The sequence below is a fragment of the Sebastes umbrosus genome, chromosome 2 (genome assembly GCF_015220745.1).
Source record: "Sebastes umbrosus isolate fSebUmb1 chromosome 2, fSebUmb1.pri, whole genome shotgun sequence".
Taxonomy (NCBI): domain Eukaryota; kingdom Metazoa; phylum Chordata; class Actinopteri; order Perciformes; family Sebastidae; genus Sebastes; species Sebastes umbrosus.
Window position 1 is genome coordinate 20,347,329 of NC_051270.1, and position 25,619 is coordinate 20,372,947.

The 25,619-nt window shown below is 40.3% G+C and overlaps 2 protein-coding genes across 3 annotated transcripts; one reads left to right on the forward strand and one right to left on the reverse strand.

The window, feature by feature from the left end:
• Window positions 1-23,002, reverse strand: LOC119477976 (C-type lectin domain family 18 member A-like). 2 transcript variants are annotated; one of them, XM_037752312.1, is made up of 12 exons: window positions 22,867-23,002; window positions 11,750-11,841; window positions 6,669-6,899; window positions 6,429-6,526; window positions 5,107-5,228; window positions 4,372-4,479; window positions 4,142-4,234; window positions 3,499-3,605; window positions 3,244-3,373; window positions 2,976-3,072; window positions 2,405-2,496; window positions 1-203 (listed from the first exon to the last, which is right to left on the reverse strand). In XM_037752312.1, exons 2-12 carry the CDS (start codon window positions 11,771-11,773, stop codon window positions 166-168), a joined length of 1,140 nt encoding a protein of 379 aa, XP_037608240.1. In that variant the 5' UTR covers window positions 11,774-11,841; window positions 22,867-23,002; the 3' UTR covers window positions 1-165. The 2 variants fall into 2 exon arrangements, with proteins under 2 accessions (XP_037608240.1, XP_037608230.1); XM_037752302.1 differs by lacking the exon at window positions 22,867-23,002 and adding an exon at window positions 12,979-13,330.
• Window positions 16,859-23,731, forward strand: LOC119477969 (fibulin-7). The gene is made up of 8 exons (XM_037752291.1): window positions 16,859-17,289; window positions 19,378-19,537; window positions 19,611-19,781; window positions 20,325-20,450; window positions 21,748-21,936; window positions 22,027-22,164; window positions 22,469-22,604; window positions 22,791-23,731. Exons 1-8 carry the CDS (start codon window positions 17,227-17,229, stop codon window positions 23,152-23,154), a joined length of 1,347 nt encoding a protein of 448 aa, XP_037608219.1. The 5' UTR covers window positions 16,859-17,226; the 3' UTR covers window positions 23,155-23,731.
• The last annotated feature ends 1,888 nt before the right edge of the window (window positions 23,732-25,619 follow it).

Consider the following 25,619-nt stretch of genomic DNA (forward strand, 5'->3'; position numbering starts at 1 on the left):
TACAACCATTTAATGATAAAACATTTGCATTAAGCATTCAAACATGTACAGTATATACAGTACATCTAAACTACATTGACCTGTGAACAATGATTGAAAAAAATACTAATCATTAGTGGCCATTGTCCCAACCAACATTTAACACGTACTGCACAGTAGTCCAGGTCACCTGCTGTCCTCCCACTGGGCAATGTGCTCTGCAGCTGTGAAACACACACACACATTATATAAAAATGCAAATATTAATAATTAATTTAATACGTAATTTCAATGCTCAACATGCAGAAGAAAAAAAGGAAGTTAAGTCTGTGAATAAATCCCCAATAATCCTTCAATTCTATCAAACTGTGAGGAAACTGTTAATGTAAAACATTGCATGAGAGACACCCCTTTTAATGCATATGGAAAGACACACACACACACACACATGCACAGACAGTACTCTGGAGAAACATAGCTTAGTGTCTGCCTCAGGCTGTGTGATATCCACTTATCATTTTATCACCAATTAACACAACGCCGCAATGAAAGCTGGAAATGACTCTGATGGGGTGGAGGGCTCTGTGTGCTTATAATCAGCTGAATTTATGCCTTTCACTCTTTGTTACCTCAGTGAAGTGTTGCTTTTATTTCGAGAGGAAGGGTGGAAACATGTTTGATTGAAGAATATTCACATTTAGCTTTATTAATGACCTCTAACTACCACTGATATTATAATCCTCTCTTGATCATGATCTGCAAGTCTTGTTTTACACCAACAAAAACTACACTAAGAGGTCTTAAAAAAGCAGGTTTTAAAAATGTCGTCGTCGCAACGTTGACCACATTCAGAGCAGATCACTCATTCAGCTATGTGTGATCAATACCAGATTACACACCAACCACTTACAAAGACGCACTCAAGTGGGCCAAACTAAACATGTGCCACCGTCTCATTCCTTACGATCAATGTAAGTGGTATTTGTGTGTCTAAACACTGCGGGCCTTTGTGGAGCTGACATATATTGATCGCTCAAAGGCTCTGGATGGCGAGCACTGAGTGCCATTGATTTAGACTGAGTGCCATGTTTTAAATGTGCAGGCAGGATCACACAGATATTTCAACATTGTCTTCATCATTAATGGACACACTGGATTAACATTTTAGATGTCACCCTGCTGTGATTATCAGTGACAGAAAATTCTCTGGACACAGGAGAGCACAGTAGGTAACACCTAAACTAAACCCTTTAGTTCACTGTTTTAGTTTTCTGGTCTTCACATTTACTTTATGGCTGAGTCACATATCTCATAAAGAAATGCATACTTGGCTTAGGAGTTGACTACAAACCACAGCTTCTCTGGTTTACTGTCATCTCTAAAAATGGCATAGAAATCATAAAAAATTATCAATTAAAAAAAAGGAGTCAGTGGACCAAACTAGTTCTAAAGGTTAAGGGAATATTACAATGTTTAATAACTTGAGACATTGATGGTATATTAAAAGTAGAGTCAGCAATTCTGGAGAAAGATTGTTGATATTTGAACTCAACACTCAACAAGTATAATAGATTTACAGTCTCTCGCTCCCACTGCGTTTCTCTTTATACATCCATGGCCTTTCCCCTGTCCTGTGCACGAGCATGAACGCCCCCTGTTGCTGATTGGTTGGAATAGTGCTGTGTGGCTCGGTCCAAGCCAATTTGTTTGTATCCCATTTCAGACTGTGAGGAGATATTTGCTAAATTTGACAAAATTGGTGTTCAAAATGTCCGAACATTACTGTAAACAGGAATAAGCTGATCCTTGGTGCAGTGACATTACTGTAACACAAAGATGGATGTGAACCTGGTCACACAAACGTCAGCCACCTTCCAGGACCCATCTGCACTGATGGCAGGAACCCTTTCCCAGAATGGCCAGTCACCACCTTCACCATTGATCAATTATCAATGATTTGAAAAATAAATGGAGGTCAGCAACTTTTTTGTCAGGAGACAGGGCTCACATATCGCCTGCATGTTTTTTTCTGCATCGAAACAGTTGGAGCTGGACAGACAGTAGCTGGCCAAGTTTAGGGGGAAATACGACAGGACAAGCCAGCCTCCCTTGCAAGTCAACTATGGACATGCTGCCAAATGTGCAAAGTTGTCAGAGGTAATAGAAAAAGCCATCCTATCAGTGATCAGCTATTCATGCCCAAAGTATGTCAACAATGACAATCGTTTTCGAAATTCTGAATTTCTATTGTTGCCTATATCAAATGTGACGTTTGTAGGGCGACACAATAACTCTAGTGGATTTGCACAACCACCTCCTAGCAGGACGGTCCACCACATGACATTGGGTGGTCATTTGTACAAGAGAGAACTCTACCTTCACTCCCTCAACACTTTCATCCACCCTCCCCCAGAAGGAGCCTTACCATGCAGGCAAATGAATCGGTTCTGCGTTTTACATCGCTGGTCGTTCCAGTTAAAGGCACTTGACGCCTGCAGCTCTACACAGTTTCCAAAGCTAGACCGAGAGAGAAAGGAGAGTAAGTGACTCTGAGCTGCTGATTAGAGAGCTTTACTGTAAAGTTGAAGGGAGAAAAAAATGTTGTTTGTTTGAATTTCTGATGAAGCAGAGGAACAAGCAGAGGGAGACACAGAAAGAGAGAGACATCTAGTGGTCAGGGTGAAAGTTGCAAGTCAACATCACTGTCTTTTCCTGGTTTGTCCATATAGTAAACAGTTGAATTCATTAGACCTTAGTGGAGAATGTCATTGTAAGTGCTATTTAAAAGCTGGATTTTATTTCAGAGATGAAAACAAATGAAAGACCAAACTACAGAAATCTCTTGCAATAATATTCAAACATATTGTATATCTATAGCCTGACACATCTGCAGATAAAAAAAGCCACCAAAAAGTATCTGTGTTTTGTTTGTTTGTTTGTTTAGCTCCATTGCACTTGGCTGTCTGTTATGTGTTATCTGTAAATGTGTCTCTTACCCTTGGTTGTCAGGTTGCCCAAAGGCAAAGCTGCTGAATCTAGGATTTTCTCCTGTGTCCCAGCGAAATGAGTCTTTCAGAGGCTTATATGTCAAACCTGTGGAGCAAAATCATTGCTGTTTTATCTGTGCAGCATCTCCAAAACCTCCACCTGGTAGTCAACAGAGTCTGGTCAAAACGACAACAGTCTGCCACCTAATCTGGCAGTGCTGTCCGGTGTTAGAAAACATTATCATATCTTAACATTTATTAGGATGAAAGACTGTACCAATCCAGAAGTTTCGTGTCTCAAAGTCAGTGTTGGTGACCTCGTTGCTCGTCTCAAGCTGGCTGAGATAAAACGCCAGGATGTCCTGAACCTTCTGATTGTGGATCTGAGCTAGAATACCCCGTCGGTCCTGGTGGTTTGAACAAAATAAAAGGCCATACTGAAAGCATAACGAAATATGCAGATTTCTATGACATACTATGGCTATAGAGCTTGTTTCACTCTCTCAGTGGGCAACACACACCTGTCTCTCACCTGACAGTGACTCTTGGCTCCATAGTAGGTGTCAGCTTCTGAAGACACCATGAAGCAATCACCATCTATCATCACATCACAGCTGTGGAAGGGAAACTGCACTTTCTCTGTTGGGACACTCAAACATATGTTGAAAATGAACAATGTTGAGCAACATCCATCATGGCTCAGGTTCAATAAACAGACTTCAATATGTTTTAAGCCATTACAGTTGTAAATGTGGTTGCAATTTGCAGAATTATGCTCAGGGAGATTAATAAAAGAAACCCAAATTAAGTTGCAGGAAATACTTTTGTTGCCTATTTAGCTAGAAGATATGAATGGACAGAAATGCATTGTGATGATATACACTCTGTAATTTAAGGTGTAAAACTGTGCCACTTCTACTTGCTGTATACTGTGAATCTCATTACCACTAAATGGTCTTTAATGCCACCTTTAACAAGTCAATCTGCTGGTGCTTTCACCATGTTTTTATTGTGTCACCAGCCTCCATAAAGATAAATACAGAATGTAGCAGCAACCACATGAATTTCCTCAGTATGTGTGTGACTGTGCATGCTTTTGAATTTGAAGCCAATCTGTGTGTCAGAGTACAAATTGCTGAGGTGTATGAAAACACAAAGAAGCACACTGCTCTTACCTGCACACTCAGCACCACCATAGCCAACATCACACAAGCAAGAGCATTCTTCTTCTTTGAACCGACCGTGAACACACTGCACACTGCACCGCACTGAAAAACATGGAGACACGACAGTGAAACCTGCCCGTCTGCTTTGAACATTAAAGAAAACAGACCAATTTAATGAGGCCTGGTATCAATATGTGTACTTTGTCGATACTACTACACTTGATGGTAATGACTGGTACCCTGGCAGAGGCGTCCGGTGAAGCCCGGTTCACACGTGCACTTGCAGGATGAGATGTTAAGGTGTCCGTGCTGACCACAGCTCATTCGACACGGATTCCTTGGAATCTCTGATAACAAATGTGCATGCACACAACCACACGCACACACAAACATGCAAGTTGCAAAATGAACATCTGGAAATTGTACAACTGATCATTTTACCCAAATCACTGCAGCAGAGCTGTAATTCTAGTCAAATGATATAAGCGGGATACAGAGGAACATACAAAATACTTCACGGATGGCAAACCTGCAGAGAAAATAACTGGTAGAAACAGTGAACAAAAGGTTGTATTAGCATTTATATATCTTTGTTAGATTGGACTTAATTTGCTTTGCTGACGATCACTAAACATTACATTGATGGTAGATGTGCATAAATGGCCTTGAGGAGCATAATTGATGTAACTACATTAGTGGTAGTAGCAGAAATTCAATTTTTATCCTTTAAAAATACAATCAGTATGACATGCATGTCTGTTCCAGGATTTTAAGTTTAATCCTTGTGGAGTGTCCTAATGAAACCCATTAATATTCATAGAAGACCTCACTATTAGCTCCCTCAGATGATATGGTGAATGTCCACAACAAATAGCCTCTGTAGCAACATACATACTGTATATATGTTGCTACAGAAACTAATTTTGCTGTGTTGGGGACATCAACATATTATCTGAGGGAGTTTATTGTCTTACCACATAATCCACCTACATGGTCCCACAGTCTAAAGCAGCCAGACATGGAAGAGGTGCAGAGGGAGCAGTACAGCCCCGGCTTATAGGGCATCACCAGCCGACCATTCACCTCCCAGTTACCCCTGCAGGAACACAAATATATGCTGCAGAACACATTATACTAAGAGATACACAATCACACAAGATCTAGAGTAGCACCAGGGGGGCTAAAACCATATTAATGTTCAAAATGTCAAATACAATCTCCACACAGAACAGGGACTTGATTTTACAATAATCACAATCTGAGGCCCTCACATGGGTAGTTTTACATTATCTTTTCTTTTTAGTATATGTACCAAGGACTCCCTGGAAAGCTTATTGACCTTTCATATAAGCATTGCTGTTTTCAGCAGCATATTGATTTGTGAACTGGATTGCAGATAAAACGGTTTGTATTTTGTTTAAAAGAGTATTCATTTATTTCAACCTGGACCCTATTTTCCCATGTTTTTGTGTCTAAGTGACTAAGGGGGACAACTCTTTTTGAAATTGGTCCAGTATTGAAGGAGAGCGCTGCAACTGCTAAACAAGCTGTAATGTAATAATTTGAGGCAACCTGGTACCGTCGGTTTACGTCCACTAAAAGTGCTTGTTTTTGTCACTGACAGGCTCAGATTGTTATTATAAGATAACATTATGGAGAGGAAATGAAATGTTTTTCTTACCTTTCGCTTCCTGTTTGTTATAGTGCCATGTGACCTGTTGCTGGAAGATGACGGTAGAAACGTGTGTGAGAGTGGAGAGAGGAGTGCCACGGGACACAGGTGTTGTCAGAGTTTGTTGTGTTGGAGTACAGAAAGCGTAGCTTCGTGTTATCTAAACAATTTTAAATGTCATGGCTGAATATTTAGCTGATTTCGACAACGTGGATGCGACGCAAGATTACAGAGCGAGGCTTATTCTAACTTACCGGATCAAGCGAAAGGTAAGAAGAACATTTTATTGCTCTGTAGGGTCCTTTCCATAATGTTGACACACACTTATAATAACAATCTGAGCCTGTCAGTAGCAAAAACAAGCACTTTTAGTGGACGTAAAATGACGATTACATTACAGGCTGTTTTGTGGCTGCAGCATTATACCTCAATACTGGACCAGTTTCAAAAAAGTGTTGTCCCCATTAGTCGCTTAGACACAAAAACATGGGAAAATAGGATCCAGGTTGAAATATACCGAAGTTATCCTTTAATAATTTTTTTAAGTATTAATTAATTCGCAAATTTGATCCTATGCCATTCTCAGATGAATTTTAACATTTCATTTTTGTGTGTAATTGTTACCCAGGGTAATATGCACAGACAAACATCTCCCAGACGTCTCCTTCTCTCAGACACAGCTGGCTGGCACAGCCCACGTGACTGGAAGTGGCCCACACCAACTACACAACAACAGAAGGTTTAGACACACTACATCTGCACTTTTAAAGAAAAAGCACAAATATGAATGTGAGGTGCCTGTAAAAAAAAAAAAAAAGTATCATTCCACACAAATGTGTACAGTTTATATCTGCATGTTAATACCTGCGTATAGTGTTGACAGGTGGCGTTCTCCATACATTGCCCACTCAAGAGAAAATCTTTGCCCTCCTCAAACCAAGAGTGAATGGCATCAGAAAATGAGGCGACGCCATAAGGAGAGAAATGTGTGTTCCACCCAACGTGACTGAAAGATGAGGAGCGTTGAGGAGGAGCATCGGTGTGACAAAATGCTGCCTTCTCCTTTGCAAGTAAGGCCAACTTGTCATTCCACTCCTATAAAGACAATAAATTCCATATTTAATAATATCATTAAGTCTGTCTCAGTGTCAGCCCTGTGATAGTCTGGCGACCTCTCCAGGGTGGACCCGCCTTCGCCCAATGTCAAGATCGGCTCCAGCACCACCCCCCCCACGACCCTGAATAGGATGAGCGGTCACAGACAATGGATGGATGGATAATATCATTACGCAGCTTTCATTTTTAACAATTACAATAAAACTTGGTAAAGGAAAATGTAATTTTGTTACAAATATTTAAGCCTTCTCTGGCAGCATCTTACTTACACACAGGGGAGGTGTGCTAACCAGCACACTGACAGTAGTCTGAAGAAGCTACGTTACCACCTGGATGTTACGTTACCATAATCATAGGGCTGTCTTGAATACCATTTTTTATTTTTTATTTAAAGGTATTCAAAGCTTCGAGGCGCGGCAGGCAATACCGTACACACACACACCTCAGCACACAACAAATAACTGCCTCCTGTCCGTCAGAAACCCACATTTACGAGACTTTAATGAAGGTATTCTGAAGCAGTTTAATTCCACATAAATAATGAATAATCAATTATTTATTAAAATGAATAATTAATTAGCAATTACATCAATAATTACCAACAGGAATTATTCATCGTCATCTCATTTAATTATCAAAATATGTTATTGAGGTCTGTCGGACTTTGAGCTGCACCTTCAATCTAAAATGAAGGTCATATTGTACTTTGTAGATCCTGATTAAAACTTGATGAAAGGAAAAACTATTTGGTATGAAGGTCATTCCTAATAGTGCACGAGTGATTTCCTTTACCCGCTTAATCCTTTTTCAGGGGTCGGAGCCAGTCTGAGAGTACAGCAGGCGACAGGCAGGGAGACACCTTGGGCACGCTGCCAGGCCAAACACAGACTGACACTCGTTGTGTGCTACACTGGTATAAACACTTCACTAAGTGGCACATTTTCCAAGATTTGCAGCGGCTGATTCAATTAAACAACTGGTTTCCACACAAACTTTCCACAATCAGTCACTTTGCTGGCATATTTGCTGAAGTACAAACATCACATTCAGGTACTACTAGGAAGGGCAACAACATGTGGAAAGTTACAGATTCAAGCATTGTATGAAACATTCTAACAAATTAATGAAATGACGCAAATGAGTGAAGTTGATTGTTTAGCATTTTTGCATTACTACATCTTTAATTTATTATTTCTGTAAACTCTCTTGGATAGCACTTTCTAATAATAAGACACAAGTTATAAACATACGTTGTAAATAATGGCTTAATCAGCAGTTAATAAATCATTTACTAAGTTACTTTCTGTACCTAGTAGTAGGATTGCAATTGGAAATTCTGTAATTACCGTTCCTAAACCCAGTAACCAGTGTTGTAGTCGAGACCAGCTAAACCGAGACCAAGTCATGACCAAGACCAGAGTGTATCGAGACCAAGACTTTGAGGTGTGGAGACCAAATCAAGACCAAGACCAGACCAGTTGGTTTAGGCTTTCTTGGAGTGTGTGTGAAGGAGGTTGAGGTGACGGCTGGTCACAGTAACAAAAATTTCAAATTAGAAATGAGTCAAGTCATTGGTTGCATTTGAAGCAGGATGTTTTACATCCAATCACAGTAATGATGTTCACAAATAAATCAGACAATGCAAAGACAATTTAGTGATATCCCCGCAGTGGGATAAACTAAACTAATGTGGTCTTGAAATATAATCGAGAATCTTCTTTGTCCGAGACCGAGACAAGACAGAGTAAAAATACGCTCGAGATGAGACCAAGACCGATCTGGAGTACTACAACACTGTCAGTAACGCTTTGTTACTTTGACATTTTGTTGGTCAACTTGTTCACTGTCTTAATGGGAGTTTGATGGAGGGTTGATTTCACTTCGGTCTCTCAGCTTCCAGTGGAGAGACTGCTGCAGAACTTGTTCACATGTTGTGTCTTCTTAGCTGGCTGGCTAACGTTAGTAAACCTACAGTATAGATAGGAAGCACCTGGTTTTGTGGAAAAGATGTCTGAACCCTGCAGCTAAACAGTGAGGACGGGACTCCTGGAGTCTGGGGCTAATGTTAAGCTGGATGTTTATTGTCAGTAAATACCGTGGATGTATCATAAGAAAAGTTTAGTCACTACTCAGTACTCATAAAGCCTTTATGAATGGTGCCTAGAAAGCGGTACACTCTAGTCATAAATTGGACTCTCCTTTTAGAAGCAAAGTTAGAATGGAAACCTCCACATAATCTAATCAAATGTCTGTCCAACAACTTTTCTGTATGGTTAGACAGAGTTTGGAGGTTAGACATCAGAGGCATGACACTGATGTGTGGTGTAGAAAGGCTGAGCCCCCTTGAGCTCATTGTTCACTTAGCTCTCTGATGTCAGCCAGTCATCGGCTCACACTTTGATGCCACCAGAGGTCACCGGGCAATATTTCATCTAAGACATTTCATTTCAAAGCATGTCATGTTGTATCCACTGTGGGATTTGAATGTCTCACTAAGAAGGATGTGAGTTTATACTCTGTTTTGCCTTCTTTGTAGCACCATCAACAACTGCTATATTATACCAAATCAGCTAAATCAATAAAGCTCCATATTTTGCTGCGAAGCTCTGCCGATCTGTTATTTTTCACCCAAGCTGTGTTTAAATGAAGCGCTGGAGCTTGAAAATATCTGAAAAAGGTTAATAAAATACAATGTCACAAACCGAGGTCATAATTTACATATAAAAAGTAAACACCAAACTTTAATTTCTGTCTCTGAGAGAAGTTGTATGACCTCATAATACTTCCTCAAGAGCTCAAAAAACGACGTTGGGTAAGAAAGGGAGGAGCTTCATTCATTCCTAAAATATTGGTTTAATCTCACCTTGAAAGCAAAGCCTAAAGGTCTATATTATAATCACTTCAACACAATCTCGCCACAATGCTTACTGGTTCGTTCCTGAGTGAAAAAAAAAACGTATTCAGATATTCACAAACACAGCCGAGGCCTTGAGCCTTTTAACGTTTATCAGTAAAGCTCTTTAATATGCCTCTTCAGCTCCGCAAAGCTTCCTCTGAGGGTTTTCGTGGGGAAATTACCTGTAATACCAGAGTTGTGAATGCAGAGTGATTATCCACATCCTCTTTTTCTCATTACTGCCTTATCAGTTGAGAACAGTTCTCCGAGGCTGAGGAGCAGTCGAAGAAAGGGGGCTCAGTCTGTACGGGTGGCTTTGAGGATGTAATCTATGACAAAATGACAGTTTGCCCTGGCACAAATCTCATATTAGGCCCCGAGGATATCTAGTGCATTGTGACTTTCATAATCTACCGTTACCTCGCTATCATAATCACATGCAGGCGAGACAGTTGTGCAGATAAGTACTGTAGGGTGAAGCAATAGATGGGATAAGATATGGAGAGGATTTACTGTAGCTGGGGTGTTTTGCAGAGAGTGGGATTAGAAAAACCTGAGTCAAACATTAATATTAAGAATTGTTGCACATTCAGCAACACCTCACCACGACCCTTTAACTGTAGCCTATTTTCTTTTCTCAGTATTTTAACTATATGTGTTGATCATTAATAGCCTATTAAGAGACTAACATAATTAAAATGTTGCTTATTCTTATTCTGGTAGAAAAAAACAGATTCATTGGTATCATGTCACTGTGTGACCCTCACAAGACGGCGCACCGCTAATTGATTTTGGCTTCGTTCTGACTGTCCACATTATCACTCAGCCTGCAGCAGAGCAGAACAAATGATGCACTAACACTACTATTTCACACTGTTGAATTACCAGCACCACAGAGGAAGGCAGCTCAACTAAAAAACCTTTTTCATTCCTGCCTTTGTCTAGTGATTTCATTTTTGAAAAAGTAATCTTTTTTTGTGAAATAACTGTGGTTCAGCCAGTTCTCATTCCCAGAGCATTAAATACTGAGGCTTTGTCACGGCCATCGGCGTGTGATACCGCTGCACAAGGCACAGTAGTTTTAAGCCCAACCATGTTGTTTTTTTCCTAAACCTAACTACAGTAAATGGTTTTGTTGCATAAACCTAAAGTGACGCTACGGGGCGTGATTCTAAGGGGCTTGACAAATCGGCGGCATGGGATGAGTCGGGATGAGAACGTGTTGGGGGGGTTTTGATGGACTTGTCCTTGCACAGGGACCAAAGCAAATGGTCACACTGTTCTTCCTGGTCATAGATGTTGTCGTGGGAGAACTGGAGACATTTAATTGATTATGTGCTTTGTCTGCCATATTGTGCTTTGCCTGAGACTATGCTGCTGCTGCTGCTGCTGCTGCTGCTGCTGTAGTTAGATTGACAAACAGTAAAAACAGAGCTCTGAAGTCTGAACCAAGTTTCTGGACTGTTGTTCTCATTGTTGGCGCTACAAGCCTCTCAGAACTGTTGGCTCACATCCACATCAACAGGGTCTCACATCCTTACACAACACGTCTGATCATTACTGACACCATCATCATCATAATCATTACTGTTTGTCTCTGGGTTTTGCACGGGCAGCTGAGCTCATTTGAACTCAAAAGCATACTGGTTGAGTTTGCAGCACGTGGCCAAATATCTTCCAGCAGTGAAGGGAGGGAAGGTCTGCAGTAGGCTACAGAACAGTAACTCTTGACAACAGACACATACAGTATGTGCTGAAGAGAAATACTAAACTTTGGAGTGAAAATCAGCAGTGTGGACAGTTCAGTTTACCATCTCCAGTTTTTAGTGTAGAGTGCAGACTGTCAATAAAACTCATATCTGGGGCGACAGCAGCATTCATACCATTCAAACACACACACACACAAAAGAAACAGACAATAGATGTCACAAACCATTTTTTGCATGTTAGCTGCCATGGGTTTGACCCGGCTGCGCAGTCTATTGTGCTGGGCAACAATCTGCGAGTGCTCCTTCACCCCAAGCCCTGGAAGAAAAAAAGAAACGCTCATTTAGTAACTATGCCCTATACTGCCGTCGCTGTGGCAACGGAATGCAAATGTGTTGGCGGGATGTGTGTGTGTGTGTGTGTGTGTGTGTGTGTGAGAGGTTGGAGCATGGGTTAATACAGTCTGTCACAGTTTCCCTCACAATTCAACTCAAGGGTCAGTTGTGTTAAACACACAAACATTTCAATCAAAACTCTACTGAGTGAACAAGCATCCCCTAAAAACAGATTTATGCCCTAATCATCTATAAATGTACAAACACACATGCCATTAACTCAGGAAGTGTTAAGCCTATGGTGCATATATACAGTATAAGCAGTATATAAACATATATATATATATATATATAGATAAATGTTAATATAACACAGTTGTAATTCATTGGAAAAGTTATAAATGTTGAAGATACTGTACATTAATAAACACCTAAAATGTCCTTATATCTGTGTATAAAGGGGTTAAAGTGTTAAAATATACTATCTTGGAAGCCATGCTGAATGTATCCTATATTATATTAAATTAAGCCTGAGATCCTTAAATCATCTAAGGGCAGATTGTGGTATAATAGCATTTTAGAGTAGACTTTGATCTGCTTTGATCAAATTCCCTTATTTCACTCCTCAAAGTTACTCATTACATCTGAGCACATTTCACCAAAAAGTTAAAGAGTAGAGATTCAGCTCTAGTGATGAGTTAATCTTTTTTCTTTTTTTTTGTTGCCTTGTGTTTGGCATCAAAATGATAATTTGTTAACGTGATGCCAAACTGCTGTATAGCACAGCAGGCAGTGACAGAAAAGTTGTGCTGCTGGTGCTTTGCCAGATGCATTTGGACAGCTAAAGAAAGCCCACTTGAGTCCACAGCTTAAAGGATTGCTATCTGATTGCAAACACAAGATTAAAAAATTAAAAATTAAAAAAAAAAATTAAAAAAACTTCCACTTATAAAATCTTATTCTCTTACATTTATTTGCTATAACTTAAATTACATCATGGACAAATTATATTTAGCAGTCGAAATGTGTGCTATAGTTGATGAAGTGCATCCTGCACTATGAGGTCTAGTTCTGTCCCTCGTGGCCACCTGACTCTGCGCACAGCTTGAAGTGTGTTTACCGGTGATGGTGGACTTCTTCTGCAGCTCCGGTGTGTCTGTCATAATCCGGTTCGCGTTGATAAAAATCGGCAGCAGAGACAAAACGACAAACAGATCCAAACACCGGGACGCTGGTCCAGACCTCATGGTGAACTCCTGAAGTGTCTCCAACAACAGTGAGCACAGTATAGTCCTCTCTGCTCCTCCCTGCTCCTCTCCTCCCACTTTTCACTTCATCAGCCTTCACTGCAGCACATGTTGGCTGTCTATTCAAACACTAGACAAGTAGACCCACTGCAGAGTGTGGTTAACTTTTTAACATTTTATTACATCATTAGGCTATTCCTCGAATCCTAATTGCTTTTCGACCAGTTAAAAAACAAAAAAAGTTATTCTTGCACGTTTTGCAGAGCAGGTGGGTGCAAACATGCACGAGGGACAATAAGTCCTCCTCATTCTCATGGAGGATATAGAAAGATTGATTCTAACAGTATAAAAAAAAGAGAGTTTCAGATTTAAATGTTTCCATGCAAAAAAACAAAATATTATCAGAACCATTACTGTTTTATTCTACTGGAACAAAAACAACTTTAAACATATATATTTGGTAAGATAGATTTCTATCTTAGATAGATGTCTATCTTACCACCATGGACCGTAGTACTTATTACTTTTAATTCTAACTAACTAATTAAATTATTTAAAAAAATATTTTTATGTTATTTTTTTCTGTAGCTTTTTAGGGGTGGGAAGAAGGCTGGTCCTGTCTCTGTGTGGGAGTGGGAGGCGATCTGTATGTGTGTATTTATGTATGTACATATTAAATGTTAAATGTAAGATATCATTTTTTTGTATTATGGCACCTGTGTTATGTTTTGTTATGTTTGTTATGATATGTTTGGAAAAAAAGGAATACAAAATCATTTTTCATAAAAATTAAAGAAACTTTCACATTGCTCTTTATTATGCTTTTCTTAGCATAGTTTTAGTTCTACATGATTTTTAAAGAGACAGAATTGCAATAGTAGAACCGTGAGAAAAGATTTAAACGTTTTATTTTTTTAATGTAATTACTTTATTGAGCAGAGATCACAGCAGACAGTGGTAGAAGTATCAAAATCCTTAATGAAAGTACCATACTATACTGTAAATGTGCTACATTATAAGTTCAAGTCTTGCATTCAAAATGTTAAAACTATAAGAATATGTGTCCCCTTTTAGAGTGTTTCATCTGTATACACATTATTGGATTATTATCACTGATTCATTAAGCAGCTTTTTAATGCTTCAACCGGTTAGTGCTTTAATCCATAACATCACATTTGTAAGATGATAATGATTTGTGTGTAAAATCATGATCTGTGACAATAGCTGCAAAGCAAAAACTACAAGTGTTAACTCTAAAATGCCATAGATTATGTTATTAAAGTAATATAAAATGGAAATACACAATTAAAATAAAAGTGTATCAAAACCAGTTAGTAAATACTACTTTCCACCACTGACTGCAGGTGTGTTGCTAGAGCCAGCTAGTCATTGATGACAAAATCACTTAATCATCTCTAACATCATTTCCCGATCTAAATGACAAAAAGAGAGCTTATCTCTCTCAAGCGTGAGTGTTCATCATTGTTAAAGGAGGGGAAGTTTGTTTTGAAAGACTGATGTTCATCACTCAGATGAGTCACTACAGATGAAGCTTTATTCCTGAGCTATGGATAGGCTGAGGTCTTTTTTATTTTTAAGCGGAATCTGTTTGTGATATTTTTTTAAAGTGCAGCAGAATTTTAAGTGGTACAAAATGACCAGATAGGTGTGAGTGTGGAACGGTACGGCATGGAGCTGTCTGGGTGTCTGTTTAGACATGGTGACAATGTTTTTTTCATGGACCCAGTGTGTGAAGCATGAAGCATGCGTCACACATTGTGTGGTGATTCAGTGTCTGGAGATGACTGCAGAGCCACACAATAGACTAATTTCTCTCCCCTGTGGGCTGAATGTATTTCAGTCTCCAGGCTGCCCACTTATTTCTTATCTCTTTGATTTTGCTGCATCAGTAAAGGACTGTCTGACCCTGCTGAGCCAAACAACAGCTTTGCACGCAGTCTGTTCTGGACTCCGTCAGACACGGACAGTTACTAAGATGATTTCTCAGGTGAATCCAACAACCAGAGGAACCAGCTTCCTTTCTGCTTGAGCTCAAAGCAGTGAGCCTCTTCATTACTCTCTGAACTGCTGTGAGGACAGAAGTCCATCTACACAATGAACGTTTTCTCTACAACAGCAAAGTTCATACTGAGACACATCTTTACCATTTCATTTTAAATGATCGGATTTTCTACAAAGGCAGTTTTGTCTGTGGAATCGATGCAATTTTACTTCCTTCATTGCCGGTAGTATAAAAGAAGATGCTGATGACACAGACAACTTCCAGAGTGAAACTCGCAAAGTAATTTGAAAGCCATATACTATTTACTTTGCTGGCATTGTCAGCCAGGAGAGATGCAACTTGTCTACCTGATAAACATTTCACACTTGCAGTTTTACATATTCCACCATATTCACTGATTTAAAAATGGTACTGACTGTTACTATTTATAAATCAACTGTGAAGAGTGCTGAGTTTCAACAAGCAACAGGGAGCAGGGTGTAAATTATTTTGATAAAGTGGGGGTGTACGGTTAGAAAAAATAAGAGAAGGATTATTTTACAGCTTTAAATCATCATGGTAATTCAGTAATAATATATAAAGGGAAAAAAATGTACAACCTGTCATCTTCATCCATCTTTTTACAGTCCCTGACTCCACTGTCATAGCTTTATTTATTCATTTAAAGGGATCCCCATTAGCTGATGCTGATGCACCAGCTAGTCTTCCAGGGGCCCGAAATCCAATACATCATTCATCATATACATACTTTATACAGCATCACATTTGTGTCATGCTATGTTGAACTCTTATTCACTTCCAACTGTGTTATATTAAGAAAGCGGTCATTCAATTTTTTCAACATTCATTCATTTTACACTCATTTACATCATCTATGATTAATTAGCCTCAAGGTCCATTATCAGGGAACAAGAACAAAACATTATATATGACCAACACTGGACTATTAATCAGCTGCTAAGTAATGCATTCTTAAATAGTATTTGAAAGAGAATTTACTATATTGACATATGTAAAGAGGGCAGCTATTCCAATGATTGATGGCACGAAATGACTGCCTTTTTTAAGGCATTAGATTTTGGGCGAGGTATCTTGATTTGTCCATCACCTGCTGTTTTAGTGAAATGGCTGTGAAAGTCACTACATTTGGTAATTTGACTGTATAAAAACTCAGGTTTAATGGAATAAATGCTATTGCTAAATAATGTGACCATGCTTAAGGCAAGCCTTTTCTCTACTGGTAACCATGAGAGTAATACTAGTCTTGCAGCTCTGTTCTTGGCAATTTGTAGTTTCCTCAGTACACTTCTTGATGCAGAAGACCATATCGCTGCCCAGAGCCCATTGTCATGATATAGCCAGGTATCGGCCTTTGTTTGTAACCTGAGAAAAATGTGTCTCATTCCGTTCAGTCCAACTAATTTACAGCACAGGAATGCATGTATGAATATACTCCTGTAGAGGGCACAGCTTCTCTGTATCTGGGAATGAACATTGTGTCCATCACAGGTCACACATGCAGCGTTCTGATTTCAAGTTGAGCTGACAGATATAGTCAGATGAGATGTATAGTTAAATAAAAAAAAGGGTTTAATATATATATCAACCTTTTTCTACAATATATTAGTTTTTCATTCAACATAGCTCACAATATTGGCTCGTTTTATCTTGTTTTTTTTGGGTTATTGCTATAAACAAGCCTTAAACAGCATCAGAAAACATTACAAACTAGTGATAGCAGGTTATAATCCTGACGATTATCTCTCACACATGATCCAGAACATCTTTTCCACTTTTCTTTCATCCACTTCTGTATAAACAAGATATAAACTAAGCTGCTTTGACCGGACAGGAAGTGCACACCAAGTTAAGTAAAGGGATAATAATGTGGTCACATTTTTCTTAAAGACTCTTTTCCCTGATTGGCTCCTGAAGAGTAAACCCAGCATTCCTCTGCAGCAGCTTTTCCAACTGCCAACTGTGGTCACTCTCTCACCTGGAGTCCCTGCACGCATTCAAAGTTCACGCTGCCTGAGACTTGTAACACATTCTAGGACTGATCGAGTCGACTGCGTTTTGGATAGGGATCAGTGGAACCATGATTGCTGCGATTGTCATCACCTTGTTGTGTTTCTGCTCGCTCTATCCTACCTTTGGACAGGTGAGTGAATTCAGTGGCACAGACTAATGCAGTTGCATCGTTTCAGTTAGATAAATTGAAAGCCTTGACTCATGCTCACAAAGGCAGTTGATTAATTGATCACAATATGCCTCTTAATAACTATCATGCATTGAAAGGCAACCTTTCTCACTACTGTGAGTGTACTTGCTTGGCATCACATAGAAGATTTTTGCATGCAAGCTTCAGAAACACGACCCAGAGGAGCCAGTGAATGAATACACTCAATATAATCTATGCTGTGCTTCAATGCAATCCTGTTAAATATTTCCAAAAAGCTGCTGTCTGTGAATGATCTCTAGGCCTTTGCATGCTTGCCTGCGTGTTACTCAGAGATGTTTTATTGTGTTTATAAATGTCCATAAGAATGTGGATGGGATGATTTTGGTCTTGTATATGTGTGTATGTATGTGTGAGAGTAAGTGTTTAAAGTTGCATTTCAATGTTTCAAAATTGCTACACATTAAATAATCTGACAAATCTGGTTAGATGTAATAGTACTGTACTGTCATCTTGAGCTCCCGTACTGCATGCCTCCTACACACTGTCACCCAGTTAACATGAAGCCATGTGAAATGTCGCTTAGCACAGGCAGAAAGAGGCCTTTGACGACTACACTGTAAACACCAGCCACCCCGCCCGGCTGACTGAAGCCTCTCCAAACCCCAGTTCTGTCCAAATCAGAAAGGTGTTTTCAACCAATATTGACTCTTCTTACATAACCCTGGCTGGACGAAAACACTAATTGGTTGTCTGAAAACATGCATGAGAGGATGGGGTAGGAGGCGTAGAATGACGCTGTTGAATGGATAGAAAACAAGTCAGCACCACTCCCTCGCCCCTGCAGCCAATAGAAAAGGAGGTTGTAGCACAGGTGATGTTTATGCTGAGGGCGTTTATACCCGACTGACTGACCCCGAACCTTAAATCCACCACATCATAAAGAGCAAGTTGCTGATTTCATCCCCTCTCCTAAAACGACACATGGCAGTTACATAACTTTATGATGATTTTAAACATCCACACGGGGTCACACCTTAAAAACCACATCACAAGGATATTAAACTTTCAGAGTGTTCCTGTGTTTATGACTGAGTTACAGTATCTAGCTTTGAGAGGAGGAGGTTCCTGCTTGCAAATGCTTACAGTGGCCAAACATACTCTGATCCTACTGCATTTACTCGCTCATATAACAGCCCAACCTCTGTACTGCACAGGTCTGCAAGGGCACTCCTTCAGCTGACTTTCGTTTGTTTATGTGCAGTGGAGCTGCACATTTTGTTTAGGGGCATGATTTTGTACTTTAATTAAACCATTTACTTGCACAATTGAGTAATAAAGCAATATATTTACTTTGGTAGGGTAACCTCAGGTAGCCATGTTTTAGGTGATGGCAAAATTCAGTATGCCTACAGTATGCACAAAGAAAAAAAAACATGCAAGTGTGATTTATGTGTGGTAATCTGGTGGCTGAAATTTCAATCATTGTGCAAAGAAAGAAAGAAAGTGCAATGTGATTGAGTGTGATGAAAGGGAGAATGTGTGGTAACTATAGAAAGCTTTTTCTAGTACATTTCCTGGCTCAGACACTGTCAAAAAAGAAAAGAGCTTTTGTTTGTAACATTTTGAGTCTTGTGAATGAATGGAAAGTTCGTTCTCTGGCTAATTCATCAATGACATCACTGGCATGTGGTCCTGTGGTCTCTTTTTCATGTCGACAAATATTTATTTCTAAGTTACCTGAGCCAGAAGAGTAGACTTTCTGTATTCATTAATTCAGCAAAACAGCATTCCTTTTCAAGAAAACTCATTAGAGATTTTAAAAGAAAGTTAAAGTGCTTCTGTGACGTTCAAGATCCAAATAACAACACTATGTATTAGCGCAATACACTCTTAAATGCTCCTATGGCTAAAAAAAATCATAATCTTCTCATATCAAAGTCACTGAATTAAAGAACTTACAATTATCTTGCTACTTATTTGATACACTCTAATTGTTCTTGTGCAGTGAATTGCAGCTTTGAAGAAGTTGTTGTGAAATATTAATCAATCCTCTCTGTTTTGCTCCAGGACTGTCCGAATAGACAGGAAATAACGGGCTCTCTGAAGCAGGTCCAGAAGCTTCTCTCAGCCCACGAAACCTCGTACTTGCAGAGTCTTCGCAACATGAAAAAGAAAATAAACCTGTTGCAGAGCAGCGCTGGGAAGCAGACCACAAGAACCACCAACAGTAAGCAAAAACCCTCAAAGACTGATTCATTCAAATGTTATATGTTGAAATATATTTTTTAAAACACCTTCAGGTACCTGCCCAAAACTGGACGCGCCCATCAATGGACGGAAACTGGGCAAGTCACACGCCGTGGGCCATGAGGTTCACGTTCTGTGTGACCCCGGTTATGAACTTGTGGGATCAGAGAGCAGGGTTTGTCAGGAGAGCCTGACCTGGAGCGGCCAGCAGCCTAACTGCAGAGGTGAGAGACCAGCGCTGACTGTCTGCTGCCTCACTGTGATGCTCACCTTCTCCGCTGCCTCCTCCTCTCCCACCAGTGTCTCTCCTCTTCTTCACCCTGACCATCACTCATCCTGTTATCTAACCCACTGATCACTTTTACATCCCTGTCATCGTCCTTTTGTGACTTCCCCCCTCTCCTGCTCTCTATTGCCATTCCTCTTTTTGAGCATTGTGCATGTCACCAACGTATTTCGATGTAGAGATACATTTCATGTGTGACCCATGATCATATTTCCTCTTTATGTACTCTGGTCGTTGTCCAGAGAGCTTATCAAATGCCGTGACATGCGATATTCCAACCTGTATGTTCTCTGACAGCTTGCTAACATTAACTCGTCTGCTCCATTGTCTCCTCATTCGCTCTCTAAGGTGCATATGCAATGACGTCCACGTCCTCTTATCTTCAAGCATCAAACATATTCGGTTGCATGTGTCCTTGTGTCTCCAGAAAGTTCAAATGGTGTCTGTCTTATTGTACCTTCCTGTCTGTCTTTTCCCTCAGACATCAATGAGTGTGCATCCTCTCCGTGCCTGAATGGTGGGACATGTGTGGATGAAGTGAACCAGTTCTCTTGTGTCTGTGCCAAAGGCTGGGCTGGAGCTACCTGTCAGAGCCCCGTGCCAACGTGTAGGTATAACACTGTACATACTCAGACCATGCACGATCTGATATCACCGTCGTGCCTCAGACCACACACACACGTTGGAGTTGTAGTCTACTTCAGATACATGCAGGGGTTTAGGTATTGGGTTGCACCAATGTTTTGATACCTTAATATTAGGAGATAACAAATAAATATTTAACACACCACTTTACTGCAGAGCATATATTTCATAGGCTAGTATCCAAATCCTCCCAGTTTGCAAGAGGAGATTACATTGGCCAGTACCAGTAAAAGCCAGTGCTACATACCACAAAGTGTGTTTTATTAAATTCCACCATAAAGTCCAAGACGATGCTGGTTGAGTGGCTGTGGTCTGCTCCCTGATGTGGATGGTGGACTGTGAATCTATGGAGCCCAGTTTGGTTTGTTTTTCTCTATTTAATTGATATTTCCACTGACATACTGTTTGTTACTGTAGGTCTGCTGCTCATTAGACAACGGCACACTCTGTGAGCTCTATTTATCCTACAATTCATCATGTCGCAATCATGACTAGACTCACTCTCTCGCTCACTCATAGTATCTGAGGAGTTTCAAAGCTTTGCACCCATGGGCGCATGGTGACAAATCAGGTCAGACATAGAGACTATACAGTATATACCGACTATGATACTGGACTCTTTGTGTATCAATATTTGAGCATTTTAAAATGTCTGATAATAATATATTGCCTTTTTTATACATATTAACGTACTATATACAAACATTTTGCCGGAAGAAATCCTTAAATTAGTTTTGTGAAGAATTTTGACAATAATAATGTACAGAGCATTTTACAGATGAAAAATGTTATGTCAACACTTTTCGACACTAAGCATTGATGCAATTTATTTATTAGCCTAATTCTAGTAGAGACAAACTGTCTTTATTAAAAATTGCATGACATGACAGATGGTGTGAATAGATTAAGGCTGGTGCCAACATTTTCAGATAGGGATTTTGACTGAATTCCAGTGTACAATTAAAATAATAAAAAATAGACAAATAATTGTCCCAAACCCTAAAAAAATATATGTAAACAGCCCTCCTGTTAACAATCCCAACTGACTTACATGAATCATAAGAATATGGTTGTTGAATTTTGGAGGCTTTTTCATGACATGGGCTAATGTTGAATTTGAATTCAGCAGCTTCAAGTACTTATTTGGACTAAAAAAGGCAACTTTGAAATAACTGGAAATATTATAGCAGGGAATGAAAACACAATCTACAGCTGCTTACTTTTCCTTACCTTTCCTCTGTCATGTCTTCCTCATTCAGTCTTTGTCACCATGACAAACACCTCCGCCGCCACCTCCCAAGCCACTGCCGCTGCTGCCTCTACACTGCCGGCTGCCACCACTGGGCCCTTTGTTCGTCCATCACGTTGCACTATAGTGCAAGGGACCACCCACTGTACCTGTGAGCCAGGATACACCATCTCTGGCAGGGACAGCAGCACCTGTACTGGTACGACTGATATCTGCCCTGTGACTAAACCACACAAACATTTATGTTTCCATGTGGTTAGTTAACTGTGTGCACGTTGTTCACTTTTAGATATAGATGAATGTGAGCTGTTCCATAATGGCCAGGCTGGGAGACTGTGTTTACATGCTTGTGTTAACACCCCTGGAGGCTACCGCTGTTCCTGTCCTGTCGGGTACAATGTGACCCGCGATGGACGCAGCTGCAAAGGTATATTTTACTCTTTCTGTGTTTTGTTTTGGTATCACTTCAAAATCATCGTTGCATAACATATTCCACAAGATAGTTTCTGTAATACCAAATGTTGCTGATAAAACTCAACCATCAACACCTCTGGTCATGGTGTCCCATTTTTATATGTTTGCCATATACTAGTAAGTCTATTATGTTAAGGACCTGCAAGTTTCATCAAAAATGACTCAATAGATTGAGAATTGAATACAATACATATTGATATCCCTACTAATTTTTCTGTTTTTAGTAAAAGTCTTACTGTGTTGATGTTTCCTCTCAGACATTGATGAGTGTGGCACCAGACAAAACAACTGCACAAAGGACCAGATGTGCATTAATACGTACGGTGGTTTCCAGTGTGTCCGTGTGGACTGCCCCAAAATCCCTAATGCTACATATGTCAAGACGTCGCCTATGTGAGCATTATCCTTAATCATTTTTATGCATCCAAGACAAGTTCACTCCTCATTGTATAAATAATAATGATTTTTCATTTGAGATGCACAATAACAACTTAGATATGGGGATGAAATCCAAATAAAAACACGATTGACATCTAGATTGAACACCACTTCTCACTCTTTGATGAACTCTTTTTCCAGGCGTTGTGAACGTAACCCCTGTCCTGTGGACAACAAGGCATGTTCTCAGACCCCCAACTCCTTCTCCTACCATTACCTGGCTGTCGTGTCCAACCTGTCGGCTCCTCGTGTCATGTTCAGGGTCTCAGCATTACGTCCAATGGGCGACACGCTTCGCTTCTCCCTGCTGGGGGGAAGGCAAGCTCGGCGCCACTTCACAGTCCAGCGTTCAGACCGTGTGACGGGTCAGCTGATGCTAGCGAGCCCAGTGCAGGGCCCCGCCACGCTCGAGGCGGAAGTGGAGATGAGTGAGCTGGAGAAACGAGTCCAGCTGGGGAGGTACATCACCAAAGTCACCATGTTTGTTTCCCAGTATGATTTCTAGAAAGAGAGGGATGAAAGTGGAAACACGCTTAGAGCACAAAGGCCAAACAAAAGTCTGGTTTGGATTTAGCTAAGGACTCTATATTGGATGTGTGATAATCTAATGTATTGTGGTGTTAACGTGTTCTGTTGATAAAGGATGGATTAACACCTGTCTTGCACAGCTGGGTGCAATAAATGTTTTAGAATAAGGGTTCTTCAGGGGCATTGGTGATAAGCTATAGAGATGCAAATTGAGTGATGTATCTTTTATTTGATTTGACTATAAGAACAAGAGTTTTGTATGGATGATATGAAACATATTTATTGCAGAAATAAAATAGAAGTGCATGTAGGAGATATAAACGGTGAGTGACATGATGTAGATAACAGTAAAACAGCATTCAACTGGAGGAACTAGAAAATACTGTATGTCAACAGTTCGCCCTGAAAGAAAGTGCTATTTTTGTAATTGACATTCCTGCTATGTTGACATTTATGTTATCTTATGTATACTGGACATGTAATCACGATGATCTTTTATATCATGTTTGTTTTCTGGTTTCAGTACAACTGTAATACAATCATTAAAACACCATATAAACCCTTAAAAAGTTGAGTTTTGTATTTGCAAAAGCATAAAATGTTACCCTCTGCAATATGCTATAAGAGCAGTCGGATATATATATATACATATATATACATATATATATGTATATATATATATATATATATATAAACAGTGATATATGTGAGCAGTGGTTGTTTGGGAAACACTTCAGTTCTCGCAGTACAGAGCGGTGCTGTTCAGCAGACAGACAGCCAAAGACAGGCTGCTCAAAGAGCCACTGTGTTCTTACAGTGCATGAATAACTTTAACTTTTAAATTTGCAAAACAAGTACACACTGAAAAATGCACATGCACCCTGCAAGTACGGTGCGTGTGATGATTTTCCCTTCATGAGTAGGTGTATATTTGGAAAAAATCGTGGCGTTTTAGAGGGAATGTGATGAAATGTGACACCTCTGTGCTGCACCAGCCATCTATCTACTCGTTGGCGTTACACAACAGTCTGAAAAAGAAACCCATCTGTAGGATAGTGAGGCGAAGTGTAAGTTCACTGGAGTCAAACAGGATGTCTTTAGTCGCAGAGGTGGCTCCATACTGTGACCGAGACTCACTGAGGACACAGCTGAAGGGGCGGGGGGGGGGCTTTGGCCACAGGATCCTAAAACGAGATTGCACTCTGAGTGAAGAAAAAAGATGCTTAGAGATAGGGAGGCAGACAGAGAGTGATGGCTGAATAGAGAGGGCTGAATAGAAGACGATTCACTCCAGCCAGCCAGTGACTGGCTGAGGGGTGCAGGCTGAATTAAAAACGGCTGTCTTTATTACCGCAGCAGAATAGACCTCTCACTGTTCCTCACTCCGTCGTTGCCTCTTCTGTTTTAATGGAAGAATAAGCAGAGGGAGAGGTGAATTGGGAGGCTGTCTTTAAGTCTCAGGGATCCACAAGAGGTGTTGATTCAGTATCCAAAGTTTGACCAGACTCCTTTTCTACTCCTGTCCCCCCATAAAACCCAAATACAACCCCCCACTACTCATTATCCCTTCTGTGTGTTTTACTCTGCATTGCTTGTTGCTTGTACCACGTTTACACCCTATACAAACTGGGCTCTGAGAAAGTCTGCCTGTGAGAGCACCTGGTCTGAAATCTGGTGTTTTGTCTGTGCTGTTTCACTTTTCACCCCTCACTGTCCTCTCTTTTCCTCCCCACCTTTACCTTATCATGTTACATCTCATCCTTCTTTTCCCACTCCTCCATTTCCACCACCCTTTCTCTGCTGCTCTCTCTCCAATGTGGCTGAGTCACACCGCACAGATAAAAAACCCTCCTAATGAGTGCTGGCAGTGTGTACAGAGACTGAAATCAATATCCTGATCTCAGTCTGGTTGTGAGATACGGTCATAAGAAACCAGCACAGTCTCTTTGACAGCCCGCTGGGTCATCACTGGTACTTACTTTTGAAAGGGAATACCTCAGTCTCCTCTGAAGTTTGATGGGACAAAGGAGAGTATGACTGGGTCTGCTGAGGCTCCGGAAAGTGCAGACAGGACTCCACAGTCAGTCTGGCTCTGGGCCATTTAATGTGGGCATGCAGGTGAGGGGAGGAAGGAAGGAGAGGGGATACCAGGCATGCCAACACTGCCCACAGTTGCTGTGGTCAGGGAAGCTAAACTCCCCTGTGCTGCAGGTCAGTACAGTACAGAGCAGACACGATATGAGTGTATAGAGTACCTCATTTTCCTGATCTGCTTGCGCACCAACCAAACACTGCTGTTTTCTTTTTCTCCCTGTCTGTAACCCTTCTCTCTTTCAGTGCATACTCAATTACTGGCCAGTCAAATATCAATAAGTATATTTATTGTTGTGTTTATGTCTTTGCAAAAGAAAACCTGGGAGCGTTCCAAATCACATACTTTTT